Raw genomic sequence first — 18,559 nt, forward strand, 5'->3', positions numbered from 1 at the left:
ATAAATGAATATTTCATAGTGACCTGTGATCCTATTTTGTGATATCAAGTGTCTTAAACATTTGATATTTGACAGAATTTCCAACAGCAAAATTTCAAGTTCTAAATTCAGTCTTTGTGAACTCAAACCAACCTTTTTGGATATTAGTTGCCCTGAAGTTCAAGAGAGACATGTAAGGCTTATTAGGCTTAGTTGTTATGTTAGAATTATGCAGGAGATATTGTCAAATCTGAGGTGGTGGTAAGTTTCCTTTGGGTGATATTTATATGGATGGGTTGTTAAAATGTGTTTGAGGATTATATGAGATTCCTGTAATTCTGATATGTCTTAATATAAGTTGTCAGTAATAATTATGATTATTATGTTACATTGTTGTATGCCACAGAAATAACCAAATTTCTTTATCTACTGTGTCTTTAACTATGGCTGTCTTAAGACTTTTGTCATCTACAATTATTGTTTTGCTTTGATCCTTCTCAAAAAGTGACTTATAATCAGCTACAGTCCAGGGATTGCTTCTTTGGTGTTCGTGAAAAGAACTTTTCAATGCAGGTTACTGATAACTTTGGAGATTGTGCCATTAGGTTAGAGAGGAAAATTCCAGGGCACTAATTGAAAGGCTGATGTGTTCATAAAGATTGTTAACCCAACATGAAGCAGAGCAATAATTGATTGCATGGACTAAACTAATGAAGGACTGAAATAATTTTTGTGGCTTTTATCTTTGGAATATTGCTGATTTTTTTTGTTTTGTATTTCAGAGTCTGGATAATTTTTTAGATCTATTTATAAGCTTTAAGTTATGCTTTAAGTATATTAAGTAGAGTATACTTTTGTAAACAGAACTTGAGGCATATTTTTTCTCTGCCTATTTTCTCCAGAATTATATTCTTAATTCATGTGTGTTAGCTTGCATACATTTAATGACAACTTGTTTTCTTGTGTAATGGGACACAATTGGAGGAAGTGGTTATTTTCTTAGGGCTTTGAACTGAAATGGGCTTGGGAAAGGTTCCAGAAAAGCCAGTGTAGGTCCTATATAAAAAATGATCCTTGTTGCACTTTGGGTGGTTAATCAGGCTAAGTATATGGGCCTGAAGCTTCTTTTGCAAGTAGATTTGTCCTGCTATGACTTGCCTTTGTTGGAAGTTGGGGGCTGAAGAGAGAAATGCTGTGTTTCAGAAGAAAATGATACTATTAGATTAGCCTTTGATTTCTGGGTGGCCGTGAAATCACCTGTAGTATGACGCTGCCCACGATGCCCCTCCTCAGTATTAAGCAGCCAGAAAGATTGACAACCAGATTCCCCATGATTGAAAATTGATAAATAGAAAGGGGGGACTGAAACAGACCAAATAGTCCCATAGATCACTCTTTCGATAAACACAGAAATTGACCCTTCTGGTCTTAAGGCTTGAAACTTTTGTGAGTTTTTTGTTTTATGTGAGTTCCTTCCTCAGAAAACCACTTGCAGCCTCTCAAAAAAGTATTAAAGAAATGAAACGCACCAGATCACCGTATTCAGATAATGAGATGCTAGACCCCTCATTCATCATGATTGCTTTCTTGCCCCTCCCTAGTTCTTGTTTTTTTACACATTGTTACATTTTTTTCCCTGCTATATATACCCATAATTTTAGTTGGTCGGGAGGATGGACTTGAGACTGATCTCCCATCGCCTCAGCTGCAGCACCCAATTAAAGCCTTCTTCCTTGCCTATAATTGCTGTGTCAATGATTGGCTTTCTGTATGGTTAGCAGCAGGACCTAGACCGAAACCTTGGTGTTTTCGTAATAATCTTATAATTGAAAAAGATCCTTAAAACAATCTAATTTAATTCTCATTTTACAAAAGAGGATTTAAAAATGGAAAAGATTTGCTGACTGAATCAAGATTATAACATTAATTAGCAACAGCAGATAAACTAAAATACAAGCCTTCTGAATTCAAAATCTGCTTTCCATTTCTCCCTACGTCCCACAAGAACAAATATGTAAAATAAACTGGAGAATTTTTACTTATCTATGTATGAATATAAAACATTTTTGGTTTGTAATAAAGGATGTTACCTTACAGGAAGCCATAAATTATTTCAAGTCTGAGGTTCAGACTATGAAATCACAATTTTAAATTATTAATACTGTGAATCAAACTTCATCTATAACACTTATTGTAAGAATAACATAAAATATGAAGAAGAGGGTTGGAAAACAGACTTAAGATACTTTAAGTTTGGGAATGATATAATTATAAAAAGACAACTTTTTCATATGACAATAGTAATTAGTAGTAATGAGATAATGTTGCTGGCTTATAGAGGATTGTATTATCTTATTATTATTTTCTATTATATATGTCAATATGTGCTACAAGGAGTCTATTTGTAATTCTGCATTTCTAGCTTATTTCTAAGATGAAGGTTACAGATATTTATATTGCTTTTTCTGGTAGATTTCAGACAGATTAATTACTGTTTTTGTTTTCCTTTGTCTTCTACCAATATTGTGCTAGAAAAGCTATGTTTACAGTTTGATGTTCACAGATTGTATTCTATTATTTTTGAAATACATATAGAAATCTACAAGAGCAAAAACTTCAAATTGAAAACCAATATAGGAGGACAGAGAAAACTTTTCTGGAGAAGTTACAGGGCAGAGTTTTAAGATACAAGATGTATTTATATATAAATACCACAGAACATTAACAGACAGGAAAACTCACATGTCAATTTACAGAAGATTAAAGAAAAGAAATGTATGTTTTGTGGAACTAAAGAGAAGGGTGTAAGTAAAGCAGTAGTAAGAGTTAAGGTACAGAGGTGGGACTCATGGGCTATATCTGTTGATATAAACTTCTTCTTGACAATGAGGCTCAGCTGGTAAAGTTTAAGCAGATTAGTGATTATAACCAAAAGTGCCAAGTCATTCACAGTTCTTTAACACACTACTTTGTTTTGTTTCTTTTGATCTTCTTGTTTCCTCTGCTGGGATATTCCATTATCATTCTTGCCCAGGTAAAACTGCACTTGTATTTATCTACTGCTATCTGTCTAGATTTACCTGTGCCTGCATCTGAATCCCATGTGGGCAGAGATCTCATTTTACTTGTTTTATATTTCTAGTACCTCCCCAAGAGACTAGTATTTGTGGGAACTTAGTAAATTGTTATAAGAATAAATGAATAAATAAATAGCCTCATCATTTTTTACTAATGATAAACTTAGCATGTACATTTGTCACTAGTAAAATGATCTTTTAAAGAGAAAATTGTATTTTAAAAAGAATGTATAGTCACAATGGGAAAATAATTTTATTTCAAAGTAAATTATTTCATCTCATATTAATTAAACATAGCCTTGCATTTTATGAAAAGAATGGGAATTTAAAATGTATGTTAGCCCATGCATCAATCATTTTTATCGTAATTTTATTAGAAGCTATTTGGGGAGAGAGATTGTCTCTTATTATCTAATTATCAAACAGTAGTGCTTTATTCATGTTAGGATGAAGTAAATATTTACTTAATTTAATTGGATAACGTAAGTATAAGTTAACCAATATACACGACTAAAGAATATCCCAAAATAACTTAAGTGTTTTTTAAAAGCTTTTGGTTTTTATTTCTTCTGTATGCTTATCAAAGTCTCAAAAAAAAGTAAAACAAAACACTAAACTATGTACTATTCCTTCTCTCACTCTCTGAATCTTTAGCTGGTTTACTAAATTAGAATAACACAGACATACGTATTTCATTCATATTGGACTTATTTTCAGTCAATATTACTACATTTATGGATGAAAGCTGTCAATTTTAAAATAACAATATAGAAAACTGTCTAAATTCTGAAGCCTGCTGTCATTTTTTGATGTTATTATTTAGTTAGCTTACATGCCATGGTTGCTGGCTGGGTCGATCTGTAAAAAAAATCACTATATATATAGTGTGTGTATACATATATATATAGTGTATATATATAGTGTATATATATAATGTATATATATAGTGTATATATAATGTGTATATATACAAATATATCATATATATATTTGTTCATAATCTTTAAAGATAATCTTCCTTATAAAAGAAATCTGAAAGCAAAGCCTCATAACTTTTCAGTTCATTCATCAATTCAATTTGAAGGATTAACTTCTCTCCAGAAAATAGCAAATATGATTATCCTACAGTGAACATGACATTATCTCAGCAGGTAGAATGGAAGTATATGGATTTTATTCTCTGCAGGTCCCACTTGATACTTCACCAAACATTCTAAGGTGAGTTTTTAGTATCCAAGACATTATTTAATGAAAATAAATGTGAAGCCAGGTCAACTAAATTTCTGAAGTCACAGAAAAGACGTGTATACTCAGAATCTGAAGATGGCACTTTGTTTTCTGGCGTGGAATACAATTTTACTTAAGTAAAAAACATTTATTGTATTGATAATTATAGACAATATATTATCCAGGAAAATCAACGATATGTCTTACAAATAGAAACTGAGCAAAAAGAGGAATATAAGATCTCATTCATTAAATAATCAATAAAGTGATTTGAAACACTTCAAATGTAATATAATATATTGGCCACATATAGATCAGACCAGATTTATTTAGCACAACACAATCTTCAATGAAAAATATGTATATATAATACCAACTTGTGGTTGGTTTTATTTTAATATTCAAGACTTTAATAAATTAAAAGTCTTGAGTATTAAAAGACTTTAATAAAATCAAAATAAAAAAACAAAAGGTGCCTTTGTTCTTATAAATAGCATTATTATCATTGCTACTAAACAATTATAGTTTTCCTCCACAACAGTAACTGCAAAGATTATAGATATGAAACAGTGGAGGAAAAAGCTTTAAATCTAACAACTCTAAGTTCAAGTTATGGTCCTACTACTTGTTTACTAGGGGAGTGGAAGTGGGAAAGGGGACTGCTGAGCCAAGTCAATCATCCTATTTCAGCCTCAGATTTCTGGTGTGCAAAACTAAATTATGCAAAAGTCATGATGCTATTGTTAATATTAGAAATTATATATATAAAGGAGCTAGCAAGGTATCTGGTCCTAGTGTATGCTCAATAAGTATTATCAATCATCTTTAATTCCTCTTCAGAATAACCTAGCACAGATGAAGCTATTATTTAAAATGCACTCAAACCTTACTTGGCTCTTATTGTAGATTCTGTAACTACTCAATGTATAAAAGTATTCTATATATTTCTTCTAAGAAGGAGCCCTTAGCTGTTTATCAGGTTCAGGCATACAGAGTCCTCCCGCAGCATCCATGTGGGATTGGTTCCAGAGCCCATAAGGATACTAAAATCTGCAGATAATCAAGGCCCTGATAGAAAATGAGACAGTATTTGTATATAATCTATGCATATTGTCTCATACACTTTAAATCATCTGGAGATTACTTGTAATACATATAAAATATTAATGCTAATAGTTGTTATACTGTAGTTTAGAGAATAATGACAAAATGTCTGCGCATGTTCAGTACAGATGTAATGTTTTCCCCAAATATTTTCAATTGTTGCAGTTAGTTGAATCTACTGATGTGGAAGCTGTGGATATGGAGGGCCAAGTGTATATTTGCTTTTTGGATATATTAAGTTTGGCCGCATCCAACTAAATGTGTCCAAAATTAAATTGATGTCCTCACCCAAGCCATGTGCACCCCTATTGACATCAACATGACGTCACCTTAAGCAAAACCCTGGGAAATATTTTATCTTATTTTTGACAAATCTATTTCTCTATTCTTCCTAACATACCCAGTTCAAAACATTAGCAGTATTTCCTGTAGACTCTTGTGCCTCTGCTCCCCTAAAATCTGCCTCCCACAGAGACAATCAGATGGATTTTACAAAAACATGTTTTCTCACTTGACTTTCTAATTTAAAAGTCTTTCCAAGAATTCCTCCTATTGACTAGATAAGTCTAAGTTTCTTATAAAAGAAAATTAAATTTTCTGTGGCATGGTCTTTTAATTTTCCAGCCCCACCTTGAATCAGTTTATGCCCCAGTAACACTGACTAATAATTATCTATAAACAAGAAGCTATTTCAGACCTTTGAGGCTGTGCAAATAGGGTCACATACTTTTTTTATCATTTGGTCAACCTCATCCTCTTATTGTGGGATGACTTCTTGGTACTCCTTCATTATCGTAAGTTCCCCATCAATACCCCCAGAAAGCCCAGAATTTACCTTAATCTCAAAATTGCTATGCTAAACTCAATTTAATTTATATTCTTTATATACTTTACTGTATTTTGGGGGCTTTCAAATGATGGTACTGTAGTTATCTTTGTTTTCCAGAATGTAGTAAATGGTAGTATGTAATAAATGGTTTGTTGGGCTGAAAGGAAACTTTTCCTATCACAGACACCTGAAGGAAATGAGGCCATTGAGAAATCTGAGAAAAGAGCCATCCAGGCTGAGAGAAGATGAAAATCAAGTTCAAAAGCATATAGGTAGCTATGATCCTCAGAGATAGAGAGGAGACTGGTGCCACAACTGGAATGGACTAAGAAAAGCAGAGTTGAGTAGGAGATGAAATGTATAAACTGTTGACATGAGGGAGTGTCCTACCTGTAGTGACAGCTGACAAATTTCACTAAGCCCTTTTGAATTTATTTTAATGATTTGCCTTTTACTCAGAGTGAGGTATGAAAGCACTGGAGAGCTTGAGTAATGGATTGAGATGTTTTCCATGTTACCAGGATCACCCAGGCTATTATGTTGAGAAGAGATTGAAGGGAGCACAGGAAGACTTGTAATTGGAAGAAGTTTTCAACACTCTAGACTAGAGATTGCAGTGGCTTGGACTGGAATGCTAATAACCAAAGTGGCAGCAGTTGTTGCTTGCTGAATACATTTTTAGAGTAGAACACAGAGGAGTTGCTCCAAGTTATGTGTGGAGTTGGGGAGGAAGAGGGGCATTGAGGATGACTCTAAGGGTGTTTGGTCAGAGTGACTGCAAGATGGGAGATGCCTTAAACCTCTTATTGGATATAAAGTCACCAATAAGTTTGACAGGAGTACTGTTGAAGTGAATGTCAGGCAGGTAGGAAGTAAACTCTTCCAAGTGTGACTTCCAGTATGTAGATGACAATAGGATATGAGGTTAGAAAGAAGAAAATTTATTGGGAAGAGACCTATCAACTGTCGATGACAGCAAGGAGGGGTAATGGGCATTATAATTATTTTTTGACATGAGATTCAAAGGAAAACAAACTATTAAGGAGGAGGAAATCTAGTTTAAAAATGTAAATGAGAATCTAATACTCCACCAACCGTATCTCTGTGATTAATGATGATCACACACCCTGCAAAGTTTAGTTACAGTCCGTCAAGTTTCCTACACCTGGTGTAGTATTGAGTTATCTGACAAGTTTGATCTCGTAAGATTCTTGAGATTTCCTTTTTTTTTTTGAACTAATGTTAGTAAACTGTATCTTTTAGAAGAATCATCCATTTCTGTTTTCAAATTTTGCATACATTTAAGCAAAGTTGTCTCTGAATCCTACTTTTTTTCTATTTATATGTAGTTTCCTCATTAGATTTTATTGTGTACAGTTTTACTTGTTCTTTTTTTCTTGATTAGGTTAGATAGTATTTTATCCAATTAATTATGTCTTTATTTTTGTTGTGTCTTTCCAGAGAACCAAATTCAGTCTCATTTATTTGTTTTATATATGTTTATAATACATTCATGTCTGATATTATAGTTATTAATTATTTTGGGGGATTTATGTTTTTATTTGTTTCTTTATGAAGTATTATGACAACTATACCTAATCTTGATAGTTTTCTCAAAAAGAAAAGTACAGACTAATTTTATTAAATAAAATCACAGCAAGCATATAATATCAGCTTATTTCAAGAGAAAAAAATTATGTCCTAATAGAATCTACACCATGGATGCAAAATAGATCCATCTAAACCATGGATGCAAAATAGGAGCTATAGTAAGATCAGTCATTATATCATCAACTCAAGAAGAAAAGTCATTACTGTCCTCATATATGGTAGCTATTTATTTGATCTGAGAAAAGCACCATTACTATTTTAAAAAGTCAATAAAATAGAAATAGATGAGTATTTTTTAACATATTATTAATAGTTTTTAAAACCATAGACCAATCTAATGGGGAAACACTGGGGCAGTCTCATTCAAGTCACAAACGAGACAAGCATTTTTACTGGAAGTATAATAGGAAATGAAAGTAAAGAAAGAAAATGGAAGCCAGGCATCGTGGCTGATGCCAGTAATCCTAGCACTTTGGGAGGCTGAAGTGGGAGGATCAGTAGAGGCCAAGAGCTTGAAACGAGCCTGGGCAACATAGCAAAATTCTGATTCTACAAATTTGTTTTTAATTAGCTAGGATTGGTGGCCTGAACCTGTAGTCCTCACTACTAGGGAGGCTGAGGTGGGCGGATTGCATGAGCCCAGAGTTTGAGGCTTCAGTTAGCTGGGATTGTGCCACTATACTCTAGTCTGGGAGACAGAGTTAGACCTTGGCTAGGGGGAAAAAAAAGTAAAAGAAAAAAAGCCTATTTACAATGAAAACAAAAGATGCAGAAATAGTTCAAGGAAGAAATGTACAGAACATACATAAAAAGAAAAACAAAAAGCCTGCTAAAAAACACAAAAAAATGCATGGACAAATGCAGATGCAAAATGTTCTTGGATAGAAAGATTCAACATCAAACATATATAATATATTCCTAAGTAATTAATATATAAATTTCTTGTGTTCCTAATAAAAACACAGTTAACAACAACAAAAATACTGAACTAGCTTATTTAAAGTCAAAGAGAAAACTTAACAGAAGGAGAGGGAACATTTTGGAGGGAAAATAGCATTGAGGTAAGTTAGTAGCACCAGAGGATAGAGCATACTATGTAACCTTAATCATTAAAATTGTGTGGTAATAGCTTATAAAATATAAATAATAGAATTGAATAGAACATTTAGATCAAAATCAAAATACATAAGAAAATATATGATATAATAAATGCAACATCTCAAATTTGTTCACCATTGGATGAATATCACAATGTATTGTGTAGGGACCACAGAGTATTTGACTGGAAAAAACTATGGCTGCATTAATACCACCTACTGTGTACTAAGATACATCTCAAATACAATAAAGATTTAAATATACAATATGAATCCACATAAACACTAGTAGAAAACGTAGAATAACTGTAATCTGGGCTTAACATACCAATATAAAAAACTGATATACTTGCACATATTCAAACTGATGCATGTTCAGTGTTAAATATTTCTCCATTGTCAATAAAAGAGGATAAATTGAAAAGTTTATCAATAATAGACTTCTTCTACAGTTTTATACTTATTAAGGAATATGTTTATCAATAATAGACTTCTTCCATAGTTTTATACTTATTAAGGAATATTACATAACTGTGAAAAAAATAATTTGAAGGATTTATCTAGTATCTACATGGAGAGGACTCCAGGATACATTCATTGTGAATGGAAAAAAACCCCAGCAAAGTGAAGGAATATATTAATATTTATTCATATTTTCTTGGAATGATACTGAAAATCTGGAAATAAACAATAAATAAACAAAAGGGATTTCTCAGGTGGGAGACTAGAAAGATGCAATTGTAATAGCAGGAAATCTTTTAGCTCCCTGTGTGTGTGTGTGTGTGTGTGTGTCTGTGTGCGAGTCTGTGTGTGTATACACATATTTAAATACATATATTATTTTACATATTTTAATAATTACCTATACACTCAGAAGTGACTTTGAAACCCTGAGACATTACATGCCACTGACACATCTGTTAATTTCTTTGAAGAAAAGAGCCTTTCTCTCTCTGTCTGCAGCCTTACTTTTCCATAATAAATTTGAAATATGCCTCTGATATTGTCCTTTTCCCAAAATTTAACCAAATCAGAATATGCATGCAGTTCCTGAGAATCTGGTCTCTCTGATTTTCTGATCTAATTTAGATGTTTATAGGATAAAAGAATACTTGCCGCGCTTCTTAAATTTAATTACAGGGTTAAACGGGCCCGATGAAAAGACTGCATTGGTTCTAATATAAATTACCTTCGCTCTGCAGGAGGAGCATTATCCGCTGCTTGGACCGTGAGTGCGTAAGTCCGCCCGACTATCATTTCCACCCCCGGAGCCATGGTGATAAGCCCTGTTGTTTTATTGATGATGAAGTCTCCCTGAGCCCCAACAAGGATTTCATATGTGATCTCCCCATTTGACCCTTCGTCTGCGTCGACTGCAGTGAGCTGGAATTGAAAATCACAACATAAATCCTCTTGGGTCTCAACTTTTCACCACCATGTTGTTTTTTCCCCCCAACAAAAGAAGCTTGCTTTCAAAGAAAAAAACACAGGAAAGTTTCCTTGACATATATACTGTTTTTTTGTTGTTGTTTTTTTTAACTGAGGCTACTGTGTCCTGTTACAATACTAAAGCAATCACAAGAATAAGAGTGATTTTGTTTTTTGTGAGAGTGTTAAGAAATAAACTTTGGATCTTGAAGGCTTATCTTTATTTTAATTTAATAAAGGGAAAAAGAGGAAAGCCCTAACAGAAAATCTAATATCCCTATAGGAAATTTATTTTTTCTGTCTTGCCTTGCATTCTTGACACATAAACTCATATTAAAACAGACTGAACCTGGAAAAAATGAAATAGGCATAGTCTGCCTTTGTTACTCCCAACCTTCCTTTTACTCTCATTTTTCCTTCCATAATGTTCTCCTCCCTGTCTCCCAGAGACTCTCATCTTTGTGTCCTTTTTGTTTACAATTGCTCTAGGAAAGGTTATTAACTTGCACGCCCTGATTTATAAAGGACTGATAAGTCGTAGAGTATTAATGTGTCAACAATCAAACAAATACATCTCCCATTGTAGAATATCAAGGGTAACATAGCCCAAGAAATGTTTCTTTGGGGAAAGAAAATCTATTCGGAGCCCTTGAAATTAAGCATGTAAACATCTGTATAGCCAATTTACATATATCTATAATCATTTTGAAGGAACTGGTATCTAAAAGACTATTTGGGATATTATATGAAAAGATAACAATGATTAACTTCATCAAGCAACATTAAAGCAACAGTGATTTATTATATTAAAAGTGGCTCCTTGACTTGCTGATAAATATAAATTAAAGGGGAAAAAGGATATAAAGGGATTCTAGCAGAAATCTTATAGTAAGCATTTTACATACATCAATAGTATTTTCTGTATTCATCATACAAAAAGTGAAGAATGAAAGAAAGTGGTCTCAATTTACACATGAGGGAATATAATTAAAAGTTTTCTGTGGAATAAAGAAAACACACATAATTGTAGTAAATTAACCTACCTGTAGAAATGTTTTATTTACTTATATTTTCAATACATTACTTCTAAAAATAGTAGTTTTTATAGTTTGCAGACTCCTTTGAAAATACAGTAAAGATGCTGGTATACCTTCCTTGATCAAATGTAAACATACACATTTACCTTGAAACTTGAATTCAATTTCAGGAACACCATATTAACTAATTTCCCATTCAAAAGTTCATGTTTAATATCCTCAATAAATGTAAACAAAGTACTTTATACACTGTACTGTGCTGAAGGGGTTATATTATGCATATTCTATTTTTTATTATATGTCATGCTTAGAGTGATAATGTCCATAGAAATAGCAGCAAAAAATAATTGAGAATGAAAAAGGAAATGACATTAATGCAACTAAGTCCTGAGACTGGCTATTTGGGGGTGGACAGATGTGGTTGCTGGAAGGAAAGGCATTTTATGACATGATTCTGCGACTTGTATAAGCCTGACAGACATATTCCTAAAGGCAAAGGAGAAACATTTGCAGAAACAGTCAAAATGAATGGCATATATTTATAGAGAACTATTCAAGCCAGACAAACTAATTCTGTTTTGTGTATGGATAAAATTAGAAAATTAGAGGATGGGGATAACAGAGGAGATATCAATTTTGATTATACTTAAATCACTTAAAATGTCTCAGGAAATCTTAATTAAAATTTAGCACAAATTGGATTCAATATTAACATTCTTCCTGGGACTTAAATTGGCTAAAGGAATGTAATGATAAATGGCAATGCATCAAGTTAAGAAAAGGTGTTAAGGAGTGTGCTTCAGGGATGTCAGCATTATAGCTGGTCTTATTTAACATTTTCATAAATGATGTTGGAAGGGAGGATAAGCTGGATGATAATTACATTGAAGAAGGTACCCACCTGGGAGATGCTAGAAATACCAAATAGTACTGCAAAACACAGGAGACAGAAACACCCACTAAATTGCAGAGATAGTCAACCACAGTTGAGCTAAGGTATTCAGGGAACACAATTAGCTCTGCAGAAATTATTAGGAGGTAGAAAGCTTAACAAGTACACAAAATAAGGATTCTATGTTTAAGTTACCTAGATAACACTATTTTTCAGTCTTTTACTACTAAATAATAAAATAATGGGTTATGAGTCAATATAATTTGTTTGCATGTATGCTAACAAAGATATTTTAAGGAAATTAATGGTAGTCCACCGTCAGAAAAATAAGCTGAGACACTGATTCTGAATACCCAACTCATAATAGTGTCTTCCATGTAAGATCCCAAAAACTCAAGACCTTTTTTTTTTTAAACCTCAACATTAGCAGGAGAATTGCTTGAACCTGAGAGGCAGAGGTTGCAGTGACCTGAGATCATGCCACTGCACTCCAGCCTGGCAACAGAGTGAGACTCTTAAAAAAAAAAAAAAAAATCCAAAACCTCAACGACATTACACAGTAGATGTCCCCTTCTGAAGTCTATTAGATGATGTTGAATGGAGTTGTAGTTGCTAATTTTGGAGCTAACCTATGGCAAGAATTTAATTCAATTATAGTTCAATGACTCTGTGACCAGTAGATAGTGTCTATGAGATGGAAATATATGAAGCTCATTTCTAATTTAGCGGGGAAATCTGCTTCCTAAATGAAAAGGGCATTTATTTACATGGGGAGGCCAATATTTTGCTTACAAGTTTCAGATGAAAGTAAAAACAATACTATGACTTTAAAGTGTTTATTGAAACATTGTGATATCTAAAAGGTAAGAAATTGTGAGCTATTTTTTTTTATTTCTTTTCGATGATGTTTTATAGTTCTATTCAGGAACTTTAGCCCTACCCTTTCATAATTCCTTCCTCTCAGTGTTTCAACATGTGCATATTCCAAATGTCCCCATCTGTATTAGTCTGTTTTCATGCTGCTTATAAAGACATACCTGAGACTGGGTAATTTACAAAGGGAAGGTTTATTGGAATGCCACATGGAATTCCACGTGGGTAGGGAAGCCTCACAATCATGGCAGAAGGTGAAAGGTGCATCTTATGTGGCGGCAGACAAGAGAAGAGAGCTTGTGCAGGGAAGCTCCCCTTTTTAAAACCATCAGATCTTATGAGACTTGCTCACTATCACAAGAACAGCACAGGAAAGACTTGCCCCAATGATTCAATTACCTCCCACTGGGTCCTCCCACAACACGTGGGAATTCAAGATGAGATCTGAGTGGGAATACATCCAAACCATATCATTCCAACCCTGGCCCCTCCCAAATCTAATGTTCTCACATTTCAAAACCAATCATGCTTTCCCAACAGTCTTCCAAAGTCTTAACTCATTTCAGCATTAGCTCAAAAGTCCACAGTCAAAAGTTCCTTCCACCTATGAGCCTGTCAAATCAAAAGCAAGTTAGTTACTTCCTACATACAATGGAGATACAGGCATTGGGTAAATACAGCCTTTCCAAATGGGAGGAATTGGCCAAAACAAAGGGGCTACAGGCCCCATGCAAGTCCGAAATCCAGTGGGGCAGTCAAATCTTAAAGCTCCAAAATTATCTCTTTTGACTTCATGTCTCACATCCAGGTCATGCTGATGTAAGAGGTGGGTTTCCATGCTCATGGGCAGCTCTGTCCCTTTGGCTTTGCAGGGGACAGCCTCCCCCCCAACTTTGTTTATGGGCTGGCATTGAGTGTCTGCAGCTTTTGCAGGTGCACAGTACAAGCTGTAGGTGGATCTACCATTCTGGGCTCTGGAGGACAGTGGCACTCTTCTCACAGCTCCACTGGCCAGTGCCCCAGTAGGGACTCTGTGTGAGGGCTCTGACCCTGCATTTCCCTTCTGCACTGCCCTAGCAGAGGTTCTCCAGGAGGGCCCTGCCCCTCAGCAAACTTTTGTCTGGGCAACCAGGTGTTTCCATACATCCTCTGAAATCTAGGCAGAGGTTCCCAAACCTCAATTCTTGACTTCTGTGCACCTGCAGGCTCAACACCATGTGGAAACTGCTGAGGCTTGGAGCTTGAAACCTCTGAAGCCACAGCCTGAGCTCTATGTTGGACCCTTTCAGCCATGGCTGGAGTGGCTGGGACACAGGACACCAAGTCCCTAGGCTGCATACAGAACAGGGACCCTGGGCCTGCCCATGAAACCATTTTTTCCTCATAGGCCTCTGGGCCTGTGATGAGAGAGGCTGCTGTGAAGACCTCTGACGTGCCCTGGAGATATTTTCCCCATTGTCTTGGGGATTAACATTCAGCTTCTTGTTACTTATGCAAATTTTTGCAGGTGGCTTTAACTTCTCCTTAGAAAATGGGATTTTCTTTTATATTGTGTTGTCAGGCTGCAAATTTTCCAAACTTTTATGTTCTGTTTCCATTATAAAACTGAATGCACTTAACAGCACCCAAGACACCTCATGAATGTTTTGCTGCTAAGAAATTTATTCTACCAGGTATCCCAAATCATCTGTCTCAAGTTCAAAGTTCCACAAATCTCTAGGGCAGGGGCAAAATGCCACCAGTGTCTTTGCTAAAACGTAAAAGATTCACCTTTGCTCCAGTTCCCAAGAAGTTCCTCATCTCCCTCTGAGACGACCTCAGGCTGGACTTTATTGTCCACATCACTATCAGCATTTTGGACAAAGCCATTTGACAAGTCTCTAGGAAGTTCCAAATTTTCCCACATCTTCCTGTCTTTTTCTAACACTCCAGACTGTTCCAACCTCTGCCTGTTACTCAGTTCTAAAATTGCTTCCACATTTTCAGGTATGTTTTCAGCATCACCCCACTCTACTGTTACCAATTTACTGTATTAGTTAATTTTCACATTGCTGATATAGACATACCCAAGACTGGGCAATTTACAAAAGAAAACAGGTATTGAAATTACAGTTCCATATGGCGGGGAGGTCTCACAATCATGGCAGAAGGTGGTAGCGGATAAGAGAGGAGAGCTTGCACAGGGAAACTTCCATTTTTAAAGCTATCAGATTGTGGGAGACTTATTCACTATCATGAGAACAGCAAGGGAAAATCTTGCCCCCATGATTCAGTTACCTCCCACCAGATCCCTCCCACAATACTTGGGAATTCAAAATGAGATTTGGGTGGGGACACAGCCAAACCATATCACCATCAATCACCCACGCGACCACAAAATAATCTAAGTTGCTCCTAATGTTTCCTTTTCAATTTTGGCTGCAGTTTACTACTCTCTTTAATTGCTCTTTCCTGGTTCTGATAAAAAAAATACAGCTTGATATAAAAGGACAAATATAAAGAAGATTGAATTGTGCATAAGCTGAACAAAAACATTCAAATTGGAGTCTCAAAAATGACACAGAATTAAAGCCACAGTTGATATAAACCATATGCAAGAATATAAATTGTAATGCAAGAGTGTAAACGTGGTATTTTATATGAATAAATATATTTTTTTATTAGAAGTGAATTATGGGCCGGAAGCTGTGGCTCATGCTTGTAATTCCAGCACTTTGGGAGGCCGAGGTGGGCGGATCACGAGGTCAGGAGTTTGAAATCATCCTGGCTAACACGGTGAAACCCCATCTCTACTAAAAATACAAAAAAATTAGCCAGGCGTGGTGGCAAGCACATGTAGTCCCAGTTTTTTTGGGAGGCTGAGGCATGAGAATGGCATGAACCCAGGATGTGGAGCTTGCAGTGAGCCAAGATTGTGCCACTGCACTCCAGCCTGGGTGACAGAGTGAGAATCTGTCTCAAAAAAAAAAAAAAAAAAAAAAGTGAATTATGGCTTAATTGATAATGCATGAATGTGTTGATCATTTGATGTTTTTGCCTCTTGGGCACCCTTGGCTCTTGCTTCCAGTAAAAGTCCCTTATTTTCCTTTGGGGAGCAATTAATTATTTTCACCATCCATGTTTGGATGGAGCTGACACTTAGCTCCAGTGATAGGCATCTCATGCCTGGAAATTGTTTAGCAAAAAAACATGTCAAGTTATTCAAGTTGGTATAGTCAAGGTGACTCCTAGAACTACTGGAAAAGAGTGTTTTTTTCTTCCTCTAGGGCTAAACTGGTAAATTTACAGCTGGTGTTTCTGCTGGCTTTCCGGTCTTCATTGGATGTACCTAAGACTGAGACCCATACAGAAGAAGACATGTCAAGAAATAAGCAGAAAATATCGCTCATGACATGGTTTCTGGTTATGCCTGAAACCAAATTCACCACTTTCTGATAGATTAAAAATTATATATTTTAAACGCTAATTTATTTTGAAATTATGTCTTTCAACCATAAGAACCCTAAATATATAAAATAGTTTTGATGGTTAACTACTCTTCTTTGTTTGCTTTTTGATTATTTTTCTAGGATTATTGTGCTTCGAGATTTTGGTTTGAGATACCATGTAATCATTAATACAATAATGTAATATATAATTATTCATTACAACAGGCAAAGATATTGCTTGAAAGTGGTAGAATTGTCCCTGTATAGAAATAATATTGAATTACTCAATAAGTAAAAAAATACAGATAAATTAGCTGGTAAATATTTCCATCAAGAGAGGACAGACTCGATTTCAGGGAAATATTATTGCTTTGTTTTTTCTTCTTCATAATTTCATGGATAGAGGATTCATTCTTACATAGATATGAGCAACCTCAGCATATAGTTTTTTTCGTTATTAAGATGAGAACTTTCACCTTTTAACTTAAAGGAAGCACTTTCATAGCTTCTCTTTGATATATATGAATTGCCAGAATCACTACTCCTGTGCTTTGGGACCATTGTTATGTAAAATAAGGGTACCACCACAGGTAATCTAATAACAGAGATAGCTTCTAAGTGACTCATGGGCAGGGAGCATAGATGTCCTGGAGATGCTGGACAAAAGGATGATTCATGTCCCCCCCTCCCCCCCAGCTGGGGACAGAGTAGGACACCTCAAGATTTCATCACACTACTGAAAATGGCACAAAATTTAAAACTTTGGAATTGCTGCTTTCTAGAATTTTCCATTTAATGTTCTCAGAGTATAGTTGACCAAAAGTAATAGAAACCATGGAAAGCAAAACTGAGGACAAGGGAAGAATACTGTAAAAATAAACATGAACTAAGAGATTTACCTCACAGCATATGTAAAATTAACTCAAAATGCATCACAGACTTAAGGTGAAAGCTACACTATGAATACTAGGAGAAGATAATATAGGAGAAAATCTTTGTGAATTTGGTTGGCAAATTTTCTTAAATATGACAGTAAAAGTATGATACAATAAAAAATAAACTTCCTAAAAATTAAAAGCTTTTTCTCTACCAAAAACATAAGAACATGATACATAAAATACAGATTATGTATTTGCAAAATATTTGCAGATCATGTATCTGATAAAGGACTTGTATTTATAATTTATAGAGAATACTTACCAGTCAGTACTAAGAAAACAAACACAAATTTTTTAAATGAGTGAAAGATTTGAATAGATATTTCACCAAAGAAGATCAATAAATGGCTAATAAGCACATGGAAGTATCTCAAATTGTCATTAAGGGAACACAAAATCACAATGAGATACTAATAAGCATCTGTATAATGGCTTTAACAAATGAACTGACAATACTATCAGAGAGGATGTAGTGAGTGGTAAAATGGTACAAGCCACTGTTATTAAAAAGCAGTTTGACAGTTTATTTAAAAAGTATATATTTACCATGTAATCTAGCACTTTTCGTAAGGTATCTATATATAACAGAAAAATAAACATATATGTGTATATATATATGTGTGTATATATATATTTATATTTCCAAAAAGTGACTTATATAGAATATTCACAGTCACATTAAACTGGAAACAACTGAAATGCCCATCAACTGGTAAACAGATGAGCAGAATGTGTTTTCACATGATGGATTCTATTCAGTAACTCAAAGAAACAGATATATAGCATTGATCCATGCCACAGCATAGATGAGCTACATAAACATTATGCTATTTAAAAAGCCAGGTAAAATAAAAGTAACATACTATGGGACTCCATATTTTTTAATTCCTAGACAAGGAAAACTTTTAGAGGCAGAAACCAAAACAGGGGGTGTCTACAGCTGAAAATGGGAGTGAGCATTGACTACAAGTGGTCATGAGTAAAGTTTTGGGGTGATGGAAATTTTGGGGGTGAAAGAAATGTATAGAACTAGATTGTG

General features: G+C 34.6%; 1 protein-coding gene across 8 annotated transcripts in view; it reads right to left on the reverse strand.

Annotated features, from left to right (window-relative positions):
• PCDH15 (protocadherin related 15) overlaps nt 1-18,559 on the reverse strand; it is a 1,753,436-nt gene that overhangs the window by 342,168 nt on the left and 1,392,709 nt on the right. For all 8 annotated transcript variants that reach the window (XM_054659631.2, XM_054659630.2, XM_054659628.2 and 5 more), the window contains one exon: nt 10,114-10,307. In XM_054659631.2, coding sequence (XP_054515606.2) covers nt 10,114-10,307 — 194 coding nt within the window. The remainder of the gene's footprint in view (nt 1-10,113; nt 10,308-18,559) is intronic.

The sequence above is a fragment of the Pan troglodytes genome, chromosome 8, assembly GCF_028858775.2.
Source record: "Pan troglodytes isolate AG18354 chromosome 8, NHGRI_mPanTro3-v2.0_pri, whole genome shotgun sequence".
Lineage (NCBI taxonomy): Eukaryota > Metazoa > Chordata > Mammalia > Primates > Hominidae > Pan > Pan troglodytes.